The 18,149-nt window shown below is 42.8% G+C and overlaps 1 protein-coding gene across 2 annotated transcripts in view; it reads left to right on the top strand.

Annotated features, from left to right (window-relative positions):
* Nucleotides 1–18,149, top strand: part of zeb1b (zinc finger E-box binding homeobox 1b) — a 324,647-nt gene that overhangs the window by 264,870 nt on the left and 41,628 nt on the right. For both annotated transcript variants that reach the window (XM_039753846.1, XM_039753845.1), the window contains one exon: nt 10,120–10,278. In XM_039753846.1, the coding sequence (XP_039609780.1) occupies nt 10,120–10,278 (159 nt within the window). The remainder of the gene's footprint in view (nt 1–10,119; nt 10,279–18,149) is intronic.

Raw genomic sequence — 18,149 nt, 5'->3', positions numbered from 1 at the left:
GAACAAGTACAACGTTCTGGAATGGCCATCTCAGTCCCCAGACCTGAATATAATTGAAAATCTGTGGTGTGAGTTAAAGAGAGCTGTCCATGCTCGGAAGCCATCAAACCTGAATGAACTAGAGATGTTTTGTAAAGAGGAATGGTCCAAAATACCTTCAACCACAATCCAGACTCTCATTGGAACCTACAGGAAGCGTTTAGAGGCTGTAATTTCTGCAAAAGGCGGATCTACTAAATATTGATTTCATTTCTTTTTTGTGGTGCCCAAATTTATGCACCTGCCTGATTTTGTTTGAACAATTATTGCACACTTTCTGTAAATCCAATAAACTTCATTTCACTTCTCAAATATCACTGTGTGTGTCTCCTATATCTGCGGTGGGTTGGCACCTTGCCCAGGATTGGTTCCTGCCTTGTGCCCTGTGTTGGCTGGGATTGGCTCCAGCAGACCCCCGTGACCCTATTCGGATTCAGCGGGTTAGAAAATGGATGGATGGATGGGTGTCTCCTATATGATATAATATTTAACTGACATTTTTTATCGTAACAACCAACGATTTATACAGGAAAATAATGACTATTAACAAGGTTGCCCAAACTTTTGCATCCCACTGTATTTACAGTAACTGGGGGGCAATCACTTTTTCACACAGTTCTGGCTGGTGTTGGATAACTTTGTTCATTCAGGTCCGATTTTATGATCGATTTTTCAGGTTTCAAGACCCGACTTGTACGCGAGTATATACAGTAACTGTATTATTTATTAGCTTGACAATACAGCATCACAATATTGAATCCATCCGTCTTTTAAGCAGCTTGTCGAGTCAAGTGGGCTTTAGTGTTATCCATTGGAGTGTCACAAGAAGGACAGCAAAGTGGGGTCCAACCCTGGTTAGGGTGCCACTCACGCTCAAGAGATTTGCTTTGTAACGCCCCACTCACGCGTACGGAGCCAGTATTTCTTTTTAGAGACGCTCATTTCTATTGCTCTTTAAAAGTTTAACGATATTGGCACGCTGCCCACCAACCGTTTTTTTTTGCTTCAGGAAGTTAACTTTTAATATTTTCACATAAGTTCACCTTAAACTGTTAAATTACAGCAATTATGGTTTTATAAGATTTTTTGCCTTCAATTAAACCTTTAGAATTATACACATTATAATCATTTCCATACACTATTAAACTGAATTAAATAACTGTAAAAATATTAAGGTTCTACTGAGTCATACTGTATGTGTGAAGCAGGGTGGTGTAGTGTTTATTGGTGTAGCCTCATAGCTCCGGGGATCTGGGTTCAGTTACCGTCTGGGCCATTGTCATTTTCTCCCTTCCTATGTCCTCGTATGTTCTTCTCCTGGTGCTTCAGATTCCTCCCCGATGCCAATGATGTGCAGGTTAGGTGAGCCGACGACTCTGAAACGGGCACAACATGAAGGAGTGTGAATGTCCTCGGTGATACACTGGCAACTCATACAGGCATCCTGTAAGGGCGGCTTTTCTTCAAGGACAATAACGTCCCATGATGTTTAGCAGCCAGCCCCAGCCCGACCCTTCTTCAGCGGCATGACTTGTGTAAACCTCTACAGGAACACCTTAGTGGCACACGGCAAATATGCAAAGTCCCCCAGCCGAATGCAATGGACCAAGCTGCCTGCCTTTAAACGTTTTAAAAATCCAAGGGGAATCCCCCTCCCTTTGTAGAACTAGCGGGATTATCAGAGGGGCTAAAACCGCTAAAGCTAATGACGGCCCTGGTCTGTGTGCTTGTGCGGTGCACTCCACACGCTCAGATGTGCTCCAATAATGAGATCTGGAAAATAAATGAGAGGCTGAATGTCATACCTTAGGCTTGTTTTGATTTTATTTTTAAAGATTGCTGAATTGGGTACCTTGAATGTCTGGATGCAAGATAATATTGACACTTGACAAACCCAGTTCAGGAAGGTAGTAGTGGCCAGACTCTGTCCCAGCAGCACCAGTCCATCACAGGACACAGCAACCCTACCTCATGCTGGGTCAAAAATGAGACAAGATACCTTAATAAAAGGACAAGTGTCTCTGTGTGTCCATTTGGTTGTGATACTGTATGTCTGTCATTCCAACAGATGGCACATCACAACCATTAACTCTGCTTTTACAAATGCCATAACAAATGATATCTAATCATTCTAAAAGACGGCTCATCACAAATATTTTTAGTAATACAATGCAATGCATTTCTCATTCCAACAGATGGCACACTGTTTCAAATCCCGAAAGGCACTATATAAATAAAATGTATTATTATACCAAATGACATATAATGGAGACATGTGAGTTGCATTTGTCATTTCAACAGATGGTGCTTCATAAACATTAAAATTGCTTTCGAATCCCATACCAAATGATATATAATGGAGACATGTGTTTTGCATTTGTCATTTCAACAGATGGTGTATCACATACATCTATACTTTTATTACAACAAATGTTTGTGATGCACCATTTGTTGAAATGACAAATGCAATGCATTGTATTACTACGTGCATTACAAAATGGTACTCTTCCAGGACAAGAGAGGGTGTTGTCACTAAAGGTGTCCGCTCCTTTTCCCACAGCCCAGAGAAGACACCCAGTGAGGGCACTCTTACCCAGCCATCACTTCCACAGCAAAAACCCCACCCTTTCCACACACTCCCCCATAAAAAGTGGCGACTCTTTGTCGACAAAGCCAAGATACAAAAAGGGAGCCAAAAGTACTGTTGGCCGATTTTGAATTAGCATCTTGTTGTGCATCACACACTCGTTTTGCTTTTTATTTCTTTCAGTGTGCACTATAATTAAATGGGGTTACTGGGGTGGTCAGACATTTCTCCCTACTCGGGACTGCTTCCTTACCACCAGACCACAAACAGGTAGCACAGCACGTCACCCTATAAACCTAGAATTGGATTAGTCCTTTAGGATGTGGAAGGAAAACTAAAGCATCAGGAGAGAACCCATGCAGGTGTGGAGAGAACATGCAAAGTGCACACAGCAAGCACTCGAAGCCAGGACTCAGGAGACGGGAGGCAGTAATCAGTGTTGTTTAAAAGGCCTTGGACCACTGAGGGCACGTTCTAGTTGCACTGGGGGGAAATGTGAAATTCAAAAGGTCAAAATAGCGACTCTTGACTTTCAGTTTTGGTCTTTATGCCCCTGAAGTGAATTAAGAAGGTTATGGAATGGCAGATTAATTTGACCTTTTTAATAACTTAATAATTTACTGTGAAAATAACATAAGGTGTGTGATGGTGACAGACATAATGGACAAACTGACATGTTTCCTTAGTGCACTGTTGTGGCAGTGGAAGTGCTCTGAGGTCCGACTCATTTGACTTGGGGAGCTGGAGTAAAGAAAAAGAAAGAAAGAAAGAAAGAAAGAAAGAAAGAAAGAAAGGATTGAGTATTGTGCTGACTTTGGAAAGTCTCTATGACATATAAGTGACTTGAGCATGAGAAAGAAAGAAAGAAAGAAAGAAAGAAAGAAAGAAAGAAAGAAAGAAAGAAAGAAAGAAAGAAAGAAAGAAAGAAAGAGTTTTTTGAGTTTTAAAATACCTTTTATTAAACATTCAAACATCATTACAAAATCAACAAACCATCAATAAAAAAGAACATCCTATGTAACCTATGAATGCGTATTTTGCTGTAGTATCCTAATAGTTAATTCACAAAACAAAACACACTCGTCATTAACAATTTTACAAATTGCATTCATTGCACACCACTGTTTTATAAATGTATGCAAATTATGGGTCATTGTATAAAACTTGAAATCTAATAAAATTCTTATTTTTAATTGTGCTTTAAAGAAACCCACCAAGTCAGACTCCCTGTCACTCTTAATTTTTTCCTTCCTCGTGATATAAATGGCAAGCTTAGCCTGTCCCAATAAAAAATTTGCTAATCTGCCAACATTCTTTTTTGCTTTCACATTAGCCAAACCATATATAAAAATCTGATTGGTAAAATAAACACCCAAAACATTAAAGACACTGTCAAGTACAGATAAAAGAGGTTGAATCCTAAAACAGTAAAGAAAACAGTGAAAAACAGTCTCTCTCTGTTGGCAAAAGGACACAGCTCTGAGATGTTGGGGTTAATTAAGGACAAAAAAGAGTTAACTGCCACAATCCCATGAACAATTCTCCATTGCAGATCGCCAGTTCTCTTATTCAATGGTGGACTGTACAGACTCTCCCAAATGGGGCCGACACCCTCTACCCCTCCCAATTTATCCCTCCAGGGTGTATCCGGGTATCTGCATAGTTGGGGCTGATATCGAGCTTGGACACACACTTTATAGAGCTCCTTCCCTTCTGCAGAGTCAAAAGGAAGATATTTAGTTCTTCTCCTGCCATTTTCCCCCATCAAGTTCTCATTGGCATTAATTAACAAATTTGGAAATGCAGACAAAGGCTCTGGGTAATCTGTAGCATTAAAAAAGTCTTTCAATAAATCCTTAGCAGCTGAAGGTATATTCAAAAAAATCTGCCGCAAAAATCTTTCTGCTGTGCCTGAATTCAGACCTAAAGCTGCAGCCACTGACTCTGCGCTCAGCCAACTGAGTAGCTGTGGTTGAATCAAATGTTTAATTTGTAGAATACCAGCTCTGATCAGGCGTTGTTTCAGAGATGTTGACTCTACAGCCATATAGAGACAACTGGCAATTCTAAAGTCCAATATAAATTTAAGGATCTTTCCTCAATGCGACAATCCAACTGTTGCCAGATTCTCAATATACTTGATAAAAATCTGAAACATTACCTATGGGGAAGGAAGCACTGTCCATTAAGAAAAGCGCGCGGTCCAATTTCAGGTTGCCAACTTGGCGCAGGAGAGCACACGCTAGTGGCTTCCAGGACACAGCCATATGACCATAAAGCAGTTTTGCAGAGTTTGCAGTCTGAACGCATTTTTTCTGCTAAAAATGTCCACCAGTCCTTGTCCTCCTGCACTCCTGGGTAGATGCAAAATACCTCGGTACAGCCAATGCTTCCCATTCCAAAAAAAAATAATCAACTCTCTTTGCACTTCAGTAATCAGGTCAGGTGGGGGTTCCAGGCATGCCAACCTGTGCCAGAGAGAAGATGACAAGGTTGTTTATGATCAGCGTCCGTCCTCTATAAGACAGTTGGGGAAGTAGCCATCTCCAGCGTTGTAAACGGTTTCTGACCTTTTCTGTAACGCCTTCCCAATTCTTACTGTCACTGTTTATGCCTCCTAGATGTAATCCCAGGTATTTAATACCATCTCTTGTCCATTTCAGTCCAGAAGGCAATGAAAGAAAAGGACCCATCCAGTTACCCAATAGTACTGCAGAGCTCTTGGTCCAATTGACTTTAGCTGATGATTCTTTTTGGAACTCATCCAGCACAGACACCAGCCCATCCACATCTTGTTGTGTTCCAACTAATACTACGAGATCATCTGCATATGCTGAGACCTTCAAAGGCACTGAACACTCAGGAACAGTCAGTCCACCCACCACTTTCCTTAATTTGATCAGCAGGGGTTCTATAGCCAGGGCATACAACATGCCAGATAAAGAGCAACCCTGTCTAATCCCTCTATCTACTTTAAACGGAGCTCAGCCCACCATTAATTTTCAGTACACCCTGAATGTCACTATAGAGCACCGAACCATGGAAACAAAGCAGGGTGGGAAACCAAATCCCATTAGTACTGCCAAAGGTACTGATGCTCCACCCGATCAAAAGCCTTCTCCTGGTCCAAGGAAATTAGACCACCATGTAGACCAAACAATTTGCAGATTTCAAATGTATCTCTGATAAAAAAGATGTTGTCATATATGGACCTGTTTGGTACACAGTAACTCTGATCAGGGTGAATGACATGACCCAACACCTCCTTCATTCTCGTAGCCAACACTTTAGAAAATATTTTATAGTCAGTACAAAGCAAGGCTACTGGCCTCCAGTTCTTAATATTACAGAGATCTCCTTTTTTTGGAATGAGGGCAACAACAGCTCTTCTACAGCTCAAGGGAGGAGACCTTTATCTAAACACTCTTGAAGAACCGCAAGTAGGTCTGGTCCGATGAACTCCCAAAACAGCCTGTAGAATTCACAGTAAGTCCATCAATACCTGGAGCTTTCCCGGTGTTTAAACTTGCCAATGCCCGCGAGAGTTCTTCAAGGGTAAGTCCTCTCTGTAAGGCTGGTAACTCCTCCACTGGCACCTCGGCAGTCCCTTAGTAAAACCCGAACAAGCAGGGTCCTGTTCCATCAGCTCAGATGAGAAAAGCTTAGAATAAAAATCAACGGCAAATGCCCTAATTTGAGAAGAGCTTCTCATCTCACTTCCAGAGGGGTCATGTAAACAATGAATCATTCTGCTTTGGCCCTGTTTTCTTTCCAGCCCAAAAAAGTACTTGGTTGGAGCATCACACTCAGTTTCCACTTGAAAACGGGCTCTAACCAAAGCACCTTGTACTTTATAATCAGTCAGTTGTGCGAGGGCAGCCTTTCTCACTTTTATCATGTCCAGGTTCTCACTGCCCTTAGAGGAGTCCAAGTCCTGCTGGAGTGCTGCTATCTCTTCCTCCAGTGCTTTCATAGAATCATTCAAACTCCTTGTGACATTCAGAGTATACTGCTGACAGAACTGGCGAATCTGCACTTTACCAACATCCCACCACTGACTCAGAGAAGAGAACTGACATATCCTTTCCCGCCACTGTGTCCAAAAGTACCTAAAACAATTTTTAAAATGGGAGTCCTGACATAAAAGCTCATTAAAATGCCAATGAGAGCTTTTTGACTTTAAAGATGAAAGAAGAACATTGCAGGTAACTAATGCATGATCAGAAAGGCTTGTTGGCACAATGACACATGAATTAAAACGGTTAAGATGATGGTTAAAAGTATAAAACCGATCAAGCCTGGCAAGTGAAAGGGTGCCACCACGCACCTGTGCCCACGTATACTGCCTGTCGCCCCCATTCAGAACCCTCCACACATCCTTCAATTCATATCGCTCAATGAGCGCTTTCAGCTCTCTGGCAGATCGCGGGTGGGGCTCTGCATGATTTCTGTCCAGTGCATCATTAAGGGTGCAGTTAAAATCCCCACCTAAAAACACACATTCATCCGGGTCACACTCTGATAAAGTACGCTCAAGACATTTAAAAAAGCGCACTCTTTCACTGCCAATTGTTGGTGCATAAACGTTAATAAAAACCAACCTGCTGTTGTCCAAGTCAATTTTTACTTTAAGCATCCGCCCTTTTATCACTTCGAAGGCAGACACCGATGTCGGACACACTTGTTTAGATATACCAATGGCAACACCAGAGCTGCGTGTTGACCCGTGACTAAAAAACGTCTCCTCCCCAGCATTTCTGCCACTCAATTTCTAGAGCAGTTTCACTGTGCGTCTCCTGAAGGTAAGCCACTGTCAGATGCTTCCCTCTCAGGAAGTCGCACACTTTCATGATCTTAAGAGGGCTCTTACAGCCTGCAACATTAAGACTCCCAATTTTAAAATCGTACATTGTTAAAATGATAATGCAACCAAAAAAATGCTATACCATTAAGTAATATATGAAATGCAGATTTTTGAGCCATTATTAACAAGTTGTTAAATTAGCAGTGGTACGTAACTTTCTTAAAATACTCCGAAGCCTCCACCCCTCCTTGTCTGAAAAAACCTCAGTGCCCGATCGTTGCTTCATTAACCGTTTAACGGAGGAAATAAATAATTTAACATCCGGAAAAAAATTCTGCACATCCACTCTTTTCCCTTTGTTTCAACCAGAAAGGCTCTAATTCTGTAGAATCCATATCCTCTGTGGTGTCCTGACTACTTTCTGACACAACAGAGGAATCAGTTAAATACCCGTCCTCCCCACAATCTGAAACCGAGGACGCTTCAGTGTCAGCCGCAGCTGCAGTCTCTTCAAAGCTTCTTTTTTTAAAAGCAACTTGCTCGTCTGTCCCACAAGGTCTTTTAATAGCCTTCGGTGTTTTGAAAGTACTGTCGGAGCCGACACACTCCATTTCCATATCACCCCATATGCTTGGGACCACTGATTCTATAGTAGAGTCCGATACCTCCAAAACACCCGACTCATTAACAGTGTTTCCAGACTCTGATACAGGGAGGTCTTGATTTTCATTATCCCTATTCATTTTGGGATCGGCATTAAGTGAATCGCTGATCAATTGGACCAACGCAGTCTGATCGCTAGCAGCGTCTTCATTTTGAGCAACAGCGATCCCGCCGCTACTTTCCGCTGTGTTATTAAATGCAGACGCCGTCTCTGCCGCATCTGTCTGATCCCCAGGGCGGTCGGGGGTCTCATCTGGGGTCAGTTGCTTGCCTAATTCTGCAGTTTTAACAACATCTTTGCAATCTCTAGCTACATGACCAGCTTTGCCACATTTAAAGCATTTCATCGGTTCCGATGTGACAAAGATAACGTATTCGTAACCATCCACTCGGAATCTCAATGCTACGTTTAACTCATCCGCTGTATTTTTTAAAATCATTAAAACTTGCCTCCGAAAAGACATCACATGCTTCAACTGGGGTGCTTTACATCCCAAAGGTATTCGTTTAATCTGCGAGATTAACTGTCCATAGCGAGATAGCTCTCTTTCAAGGGTCTCGTTAGATAGAAAAGGAGGTACATTAGATAGGGTAATCTTTTTTGCTGGAGTTGTAAGGGGCATTACGGGGGTTAAAGTGTCCTTTATAACAACTCCATTTTCTACCAATCTGTGGACAAAATCCGTTGTAGCAACAAAATTACCACCGCTGCTCATTCTTGAGGCTGAACGAACATTGTCACAGCCTATTACATTTCCTACAGCCATTACACATTCTTCCAGAGAACAGGTCGTTTCTGGCATAAGCTTCACTCCACGTTGTCTGGTGAGTTTTTGAAATCACCGTTCCGAAAACGGACTCCTCCTGAGGAGGCCATTCTGGCCTTCCTCAGAATAAACCAATCCAACAAAAAGATAAACAGTTAGAGACAGAATAACAATTAAGAACAAAAACAGGAAAAACAAATAGTGAAATCACAGACCTTCAAACTCTCCCGCTCTCACTCTCACTTTCTCACAGAGCTCCGCCCACTCACCACTCTCGCGAAAGAAAGAAAGAAAGAAAGAAAGGATTGAGTATTGTGCTGACTCTGGAAAGTCTCTATGACATATAAGTGGCTTGAGCATGAGAAAGAAAGAAAGAAAGAAAGAAAGAAAGGATTGAGTATTGTGCTGACTCTGGAAAGTCTCTATGACATATAAGTGACTTGAGCATAAGAAAGAAAGAAAAGAAAGAAAGAAAGAAAGAAAGAAAGAAAGAAAGAAAGAAAGAAAGGATTGAGTATTGTGCTGACTTTGGAAAGTCTCTATGACATATAAGTGACTTGAGCATGAGAAAGAAAGAAAGAAAGAAAGAAAGAAAGAAAGGATTGAGTATTGTGCTGACTTTGGAAAGTCTCTATGACATATAAGTGGCTTGAGCATGAGAAAGAAAGAAAGAAAGAAAGAAAGAAAGGATTGAGTATTGTGCTGACTCTGGAAAGCCTCTGTATGACATATAAGTGCCTTGAGCATGGGAAAGGTGCTATACCAATAAACTGTATTATTATTATTATTAGTAGTATTAGTATTATGTTTATTATTATTATTTCTTTAAAAACAAATAGTCATTTGAACCTGGGACTAAGCCTGTGCAGTTTTGCGTGGAGTTTAGTTTGGGGCTCTGCTATGCCCCCTACAGGCCACAGGGGTTATGTTTGTATTCCCATTTTATTTAAGATGCTGTCATTATTTTGAATTGTCGGTGCAAATCCCAGCCCCCCTCCTAAACCACCCCCATGCCATAACATGCAGGTCTGGCTAATTGGGATGTCTAAGTTGGCCTGGTATAACTAGTGATGTCATTGTGCCTTGTGATAGCTAAGTGCCCCTTACAGGGTTGGCACCTTACTAACAGGCACGAACATCAGCCGTTCTTGACCCCATAGTGGATAAGCAAAATAAGACTGAGATCAAAATAATGACTTGTTATTGTTTCATGGTGTTGACCTATGTTAACATAATGTCTCTCCTATTCTTGATTTTAGTAAAAGACGAGTGTGGCTCAGAAGCTGAAGATGAACAAAACAATGACCCAAGCGTAGAAGAAATCCTACAGCAGGGAGATACTGCAGTTATTTACCCAGAAGCACCGGAGGAGGAGCAGAGGCAGGGGACGCCTGAAGCCAGCAGTCATGATGAAAATGGTAAGTACGTTCAAAACAAGTCACTGGCTGTGGTACACTGGCATTGCACCAACAGTAATGGACGTGAATGCAGAGAGACCAGAGGAGGAGAAGACGACAGCATTCCTTACGCATTGTGGAGGAAATCTTTTTTCATATATTTGGGTTCACGTTATCCGGCTTTCTGGCAGTTTTAAAAATATATCAAAAATTATAATGCAGTGCCTTCAGAAAGTGTTCAGACCTTTCACTGTTGTCTTTGTTTGTTATGTTGTGGCCTTGTGCTAAATTCATCGAAGTTCGTTTTTTCCCTCATCAGGCAACGCTCAATATCCCAGAATTCCAAGGTGAAAGCAGCATTTTAGGAATATTTCCAAATGTATTCAAATATTCAGACCTTTTGCTGTGAGATTTGTGATTTAGATCAGGAGCATCCCATTCTATTGGTTATCGCTGAGATGTTTCTTCACCTTGTTTGGAGTCCACCTGTGGTCAGGTCAGTAGATTGGACAGGATTAGGAAAGGCACACACCTGACTAGAGAAGGTCTCACAGTTGAGAAGAAACCAAGCCATGAGGTCTAAGCTTAGCTTAGAGACAGGACTGTGTGGAGATGGACATTTACAAAAACAAAACACTTAATGCAGGGTCCCAAGTAGATGGTAGCCTCCATAAGGAGAAAATATGGAACAACCACAGCGTTTCCTAGAGTACGCCACTCGGCCAAACCGAGAAAGGCTTTGATAAGAGAGGTGACCAAGAACCAGATGGTCACTCTGGCTGATCTCCAGAGAACCTGTTGTGGAGATTGGAGAAACATCCAGAAGGAAAACCATCACTGCAACACTCCACTCCAGAGTTTTCAGACGACACATGAAAGCCCATGCAAAAAGGCGCCCCCAAGAACTTCCCAGCTGTGAGAAACAAGGTTCTATGGTCTGATGAAACTAAGGATGAACTGTCTGGCCTCAGTTCTGCATTTAAGATCTGGTGGAAACCAGGCATCCTTCGTCACCTGTGCAGTACCATTCTGACGGTGAAGTATGATGGTGGCAGCGTCACGCGGTGAAGTTGTTTGTGAGCAGAAGGGACTGGCAGACTAGTCAGGGTTAAGGGAAAGCTGAGCAGAGCAACGTATGGAGATATCCTTCATGAAAACCTACAGTCGTGGCCAAAGGTTTGGAGAATGACCCAAGTATTGGTCTTCACAAAGTGTGCTGCTTCAGTGTTTTTAGATCTTTTTGTCAGATATTTCTATGTTATACTGAAGTAGAATTAAAAGCATTTCATAAGTTTCAAAGGCTTTTGCTGACAATGACATGAAGTTTATGCAAAGAGTCGAGCATTTTGCAATGTTGGCCCTTCTTTTTTTTTTCAAGAACTATGCAATTCACCTTGGCATGCTGGCAATGAACTTCTGGGCCAAATCCTGACTGATGGCAGCCCATTCTTGCATAATCGATGCTTGGAGTTTGTCAGAATTTGGGGGTTTTTGTTTGTGCACCTGCCTCTTGAGGATTGACCACAGTTTCCAAATGGGGAGTTTCATGGCCATGGACCCCAAATTTTGATGTTTTCTTCCCTGAGCCACTTAGTTCTTACTTTTGTCTTATGGCCCGGTGCTCCATCATGCTGGATTGTTAATTGTTTGTCACCAAACTGTTTTTGGATGGTTGGGAGAAGTTGCTCTCAGAGGATGTTTTGGTCCCATGCTTTATTCATGGCTGTGTTCTTAGGCCAGATTGTGAGTGAGCCCAAAGTCTTGGCTGAGAAGCATCCCCATGTGACACGAATGGTTTCAGGATGCTTTACTGTTGGCAGTGGCACAGGTAGCGCACTTCACCTTTTCTTTTTTCTGGATGCCCCAAATAATTGGAAAGGGGATTCATCAGAGAAGATGATTTGACCCCAGCAGGCCAATCCCTGGACCTTTTGCATTATATCAGTCTGTCCCTGATGGCTTCTTTGCTGCCCGTCTTGACACCCACCAGACCATCCTGCAAAAGTCTTTGCCTCACTCCCACCTGCCTGCTGCCATTGCTGAGCAAGCTCTGCCCTGGTGGTGCCTCCAGCTGAATCCACTTTATGAGACGCTCCTGGCGCAGTGGAAATGGGTTTTGTGGGATTAAGAGCACTTTCATGGCAAAGAGGGACCTTGTAATTAGTTGCAGTTCATCTGATCACTCTTTGTAACATTCTGGAGTCGATGCAAATTGCCATCCTAAAAAACAGAGGCAGCAAACTTTGTGAAAATTAATATTTGTGTCATTCTCAAAACATTTGGCCATAAATGTACTCTAGAGCATTCTGGAACTCAGCCTGGGCCGAATGTTCACCTTTCAACAGGACAATCACCCGAAGACAACATGAGTGAGGCTTAGGGATAACTCTGGGAATGTCATTGAGTAGCCCAGCCAAAGCCTGGACTTGAAACCAGTTGAACATCTCTGGAGAGACCTGAAGGTAATCTGTCCACCGAGGGTTTCAATCTAACCTGACAGAGCATCAGAGGATCAAGAATCTATACTAATAAATGGCAAAGTCCTGACTGACTGACTGAGTGACTCACTCATCACTAATTCTCCAACTTCCTGTGTAGGTAGAAGGCTGAAATTTGGCAGGCTCATTCCTTACAGCTTACTTACAAAAGTTAAGCAGGTTTCATTTCGAAATTCTACGCGTGACGGTCATAACGGTTGACAGCGTTCGCCATGTTGAACTTTCTTATTTATGGCCTCATCTTCACGAAATTTGGTAGGCGGCTTCCCTGCGCTAACCAAAGCCGATGTATGTACTGTACTTATTTTGGTGGTATGATGCCACTGTCAGCCGCCATATTGAACTTTTCAACGGTATTTGTTACTTATGCGCTCATCTTCGAGGAATTTGGTACGCGGGTTCCCAACGCTAACTGAATCCTACTTACGTACATATATACGTCCATAGCCTGCAGCTCGGTCACCGTGTGAGGCAGCATTGGGTCCCCCATCCCAACGCCTCCCACCTTGTTGGCTGCCTGCCTATATAAGACCGTCCGTCGCTCCAGTCTCAACATTCCCTTCCTTGCTTCGCCACAGGATTCATGTCTCCCTGCTGATAACTGCAGACTTTTTATTTAATCCACGGATTCTCTGCTGTTTTATTGTTCATTTATTACAATTATAGTTATTGTGTAGGTATTTTAGACTTACTTTACATTGTTCAGGTACCCATTTCCTTTATCGTTCCAACTGTACCCCATTAACAAGTCTATCGAGGTGATCATCATCGATCAAAGAACTGTCACTTACCGAGTGGTTTCCATGCCCGGAGATGGCACCTGCCTTTTTCATTCTCTGTGTTACATATTGCACGGCCATATCAGGCTCGCTCTTGATATCTGGAGAAACATTGTGTCTTATGTATTGAATGACTGGGACAGGTTCAAGGTGTGGACTGATGACGGTACATGAGATAATTATACTACACAGGAGCACTAGAAGAGTGAAATGCTTAAGCCCTTCACCTATGGATCTGCATGTGAGTTGATGGCTGCCGCTGAATTGTTCAGTTGTCGCTTTCAAATGTACTGAAATGGCCAAATATTTTACACCTTCGACAACCGCCTATGCCTCTTAAACATCTTAGATTCACAGGTGACGATTTCAGTAGTGGACACTTTGATGTTTATGAATGTTTAAACTCTCAAAAGCTGGATGTGAAGTTATCGATGAAACCGGTTGTGTGCTTACAACGCTTGACAGATGCCGAATGTCTCTTCAACACAAGTCCTGCAAATACTGTCGTAATTGAAACAAACCATGAAACTCAAACCGATTATGACAGCAGCAATCCAAGCTGTGAGATTTGAGACAAGATTACTGTTCACATGGCCAACTGTACGTTGCATGCTCAAGAGTAAGCTCAGCGCACAGCTTGGTCATATTACAACCGGAGGGCCGAACTCACAATGTGGTATACAAAGAGATTCTTAACAAATAATTATTGGTATATTTTCCCTCAGTTTAAAAAGGTTTACTTTTCTTCTTGATAAAAATTTTAAGGCAGTACTTCACCGCTGCGAAGCGCGGGTATTTTGCTAGTTGATAGATAAATCCCCAAATCCAGGAGTGTAAAACTTGTCACATCAGTCCCAAGAAGTCTCCAGGCTGCGCGAGGGGCTTCAACTGAGTACGGAGTAAAGAGTCTGAATACTTGAGTCAGTGCGAAATGTCAGGTTTTTTTTTTTTATAAATTTCCCACAATTTTAAAAATCCTCTTTTCGCTTTGTCATTCTGGGGTATTGAGTGTTGTTTGATGAGGGGGGAAAAAAATAATCATTTAAATGAATTTAGCACAAGGCTGTAACATAACAGAATGTGAAAAAGGGAAGGGGTCTGAATACGTTCTGAAGGACCTGTAGCCATAAAAACACAAAATTTAGTGAAATTTGGGAAATGCTTTATGTCAATATCTTCTTGATATGGTGTTTATTTTTGAGTATTTGTACATCTGATGTGCACTCGACAAAAGAGGGTGGTAGGACAAGCAGGGAACTCCGGAGAAGCGTTTAGTCTCTGTGGATTTCCAACATTGGTGCCATCTGTCTGGAGTTTCTCTGATTGGATTAGACGTAATAATGTTGATCCCCTGTCAGCAAAGAAAGAATATTTTTACCTTTCTATGGGCTTCCTTCAGATGTTTGTAGCTGGAAGTGAAAGTTTATTTTAAATGCACATTTAATAGATCCTTTCATCATTTCCATATTTCTTTATCATAATAACTACCAGCCATCCCCCGCGGCTCTGCCCAAGTAGTAGTGAAACAGGACAGTAAGGAGGGTCCTGCCCCACTCCTGGCATCGCGCTTTCCTCTCCCCTCGGCCCGCTGCCTCTCTCTCGGAGTAGCACGAAAAAATCGTGAACTATGGTACATAGTGTGATGAGAGGAGTCGCAAAATCCACTGGAATGTTCAAGCAAATTCTAGAAAAAAACCTGATCTAAATCCGTTACGTAGTTCCCTCATGAAAAGCGGACAGACAGACATTGGATTTTATATATATACTAGCTGTGCCCACGTAGTAGTGAAACAGGACAGTGAGGAGGGCCCTGCCCTGCTCGAAACCCTTGACGTCATGCTTCCCCCTCCGTTTGGCCTGCAGCCTCTGTCTCGGATTAGCGTAAATATATCGCTCCTGCAAGTGAACTATGATTTTTAGCAAGATGAGAGAAGTCGCAAAATCAACTTGGAATGTTCAAGCAAATTATAGAAAGAAAAAAAAAAAAGAGATCTAAATCCGTTAAGTTGTTCTATCATTTGCTAACTAAGTGGAGTTAAGGTTACGCCCCGAGGCAGATGCGCGGTTGAGGAGGTCCCCTCCCCGCAGCCCGATGAGTCTCTCTCAAATTCACGCTGCTGCAAGCGAACTATGATACATAGCAAAATGAGAGAAGTCGCAAAATTAACCGGAATGTTCAAATAAATTATAGAAAAAAGCCCGATCTAAATCCGTTACGTAGTTCTCTCGTGAAAAGTGGACAGACAGACTTTCGATTTTATATATATACTAGCTGTGCCCATGTAGTAGTGAAACAGGACAGTGATGAGGGCCCTGCCCTGCTCCCCAGTCCTGATGTCATGCTCCCCCTCCCTTTGGCCTGCAGCCTCTGTCTCAGATTAGCGTGAATATATCGCTCCTGCAAGTGAACTATGATTTTTAGCGAGATGAGAGAAGTTGCAAAATCAACTTGGAATGTTCAAGCAAATTATAGAAAAAAAAAAAAGAGATCTTAATCCGTTAAGTTATTTGCTAACTAAGCGGAGTTAAGGTTACACCCTGAGGCAGACGCGTGATTGAGGAGGGCCCCACAGCCCTATGAATCTCTCTGGGATTTGCGCTAATAAATCGGTACCACAAGCGAACTATGATACATAGCAAAATAAGAGAAGTCACAAAATCAACCGGAATGTTCAAATAAATTATAGAAAAAAACCCGATCTAAATCCGTTATGTAGTTCTCTGATGAAAAGCGGACAGACATACAGACATTAGATTTTATATATAGAGAGATATTGTGGTTACTGGAGAAGGATATATTGGTTGTAGTATGGCCACAATTCTAGAAATGCGTGCTGAAATAAGCCCTCCAAGAGTAGTCATCCACGAATTTGAGTCATTAACAAAGGAGTAGTGATGACATAAAACCCTGCAGGGCACCATTAGTCCGGCTTGGAGACAATTCAACTTCACCTCCTGCTTCCTGTGAAAATCAAAATCCCTTATAATCCAATCATATAGTGTGCACTTAAAACAAGACTACCCCAAGCCCCCTGCACATTATCATCCACCAGCGTCCTGTGCCCGAGCTCACTTATTTGGTGACTTTACAGTGTGTGAGGCTGTTTTACGTCTTTCTGACCACATTTTCTGATGTCACATCTCCTTCTCTCAGTTCAGTTCGCCATTTTCCTTCAGTCTCACCCTGATCTGCTTTACTTGCTTGTTGACAAACTCTCCTTCTTGCATTCCCAGAGAGAATCTGTGTTCTTTTTAACTATTTATGACTTTCTTCTGTAATTCCTGGCAGATAATTCCTCTATGAGCGCCTGTGTTTGCTGAAGATAATTTTCACCTTCATTATTCAGGTCGATCTCAGAGAAGGTCTGAATTCCTTTTGATGGATGGGAACCTTTGAAAAGCACACCGGCTCTTTTGAAGCCAAAGCACTGTACTTCCAAATTAAACAAACCGCACTGAGAAAGATGGCTGAAAGGAACCATCCATTAATATTTCCCTTATTGAAGTGTGGCAAGATGCCTCTTGGCAGTATGGGCTCAACTCCACATATTAGACCAGGCAGCCAATACAAGTCCAAAAAAATGTTGTTTTGCACTGTGACCGCACTGTGTGATGGGCAGACAGTACGAATCCAACAGGCCTCTCGCTCTGCCTAGCTTAACTCGCGCCATGGTACAAGACGAGAAGTGCATGCAGTGCAGGTCTTGGGGTCTCTTTCTGTTTTTTTCCACAGTGGCTGAAGACAGTAAATGCTCAGCTCGTCTTAGCTCATCTCATTTTGTGGTGAGGGTCACAGTGGCAGCAGACCCAGCACGTCAGCCCAATCTTTCCTGTCCCCAACTACAGAGTCCAGCCCTTCTTGGGGAATTCCCAGCTGTATAAGCCCTCCAGGGTCTGCCACCCAGTGGTATCCTTACAACATACTGTAAAGGCCAGCCCTGACACCGACAGACGCAGGACAGAAGGTTTAAGCACACAGGACTTTTATTTCCTTTTTTCTGCCCTCGTGGAGAACGTGACCTTTAATGACCTCTTGGGCACGTCTGTCTACAGAGAGAGTGTCGACCTTGCTGAGAGGTTTACTTACCTCGGCAGTGACATTCATGTCTCTGGTGACTCTTCCTATGAAGTCAGTAGACGGATTGGGAGACCATGGGGGGGTCATGAGGTCGCTGGAAAGGGGTGTGTGGCGCTCCTGATATCTGGAAAAGGACGAAGGTCCAAGTCTTAAGTGTCCTGGTGCTTCCTGTCTCGCTATGTGGTTGCAAGAAATGGATGCTATCCAGTGACCTGAGATGAAGACTGGACTCCTTTGGTACTGTGTCTCTCCAGAAAATCCTTGGGTACCACTAGTTTGACTTTGTGTTTCTCATGGAGTCCCGAATGAGGCACATTACCTGCATTGTGAGGGAGCGTCAGTTACGGCACTACGGCCACGTGGTGCATTTCCCCGAGGGTGATCCAGCTCGTAAGATCCTCATTGTTGGGGACCTCAGTAACTGGACCAGGCCAAGAGGTCGCCCATGTAAAACCTGGCTGCGATAGTTAGGGGGTCATTTCCGGAGGGTGGGACTGGACTGCGTGTCTGCCTAGGGGATTGCAAACCGGGATCCCA

The sequence above is a fragment of the Polypterus senegalus genome, chromosome 5 (genome assembly GCF_016835505.1).
Source record: "Polypterus senegalus isolate Bchr_013 chromosome 5, ASM1683550v1, whole genome shotgun sequence".
NCBI classification, from domain to species: domain Eukaryota; kingdom Metazoa; phylum Chordata; class Cladistia; order Polypteriformes; family Polypteridae; genus Polypterus; species Polypterus senegalus.
The sequence above is the reverse complement of the archived record's forward strand: the minus strand, read 5'-3'. Positions and strand labels throughout refer to the sequence as shown.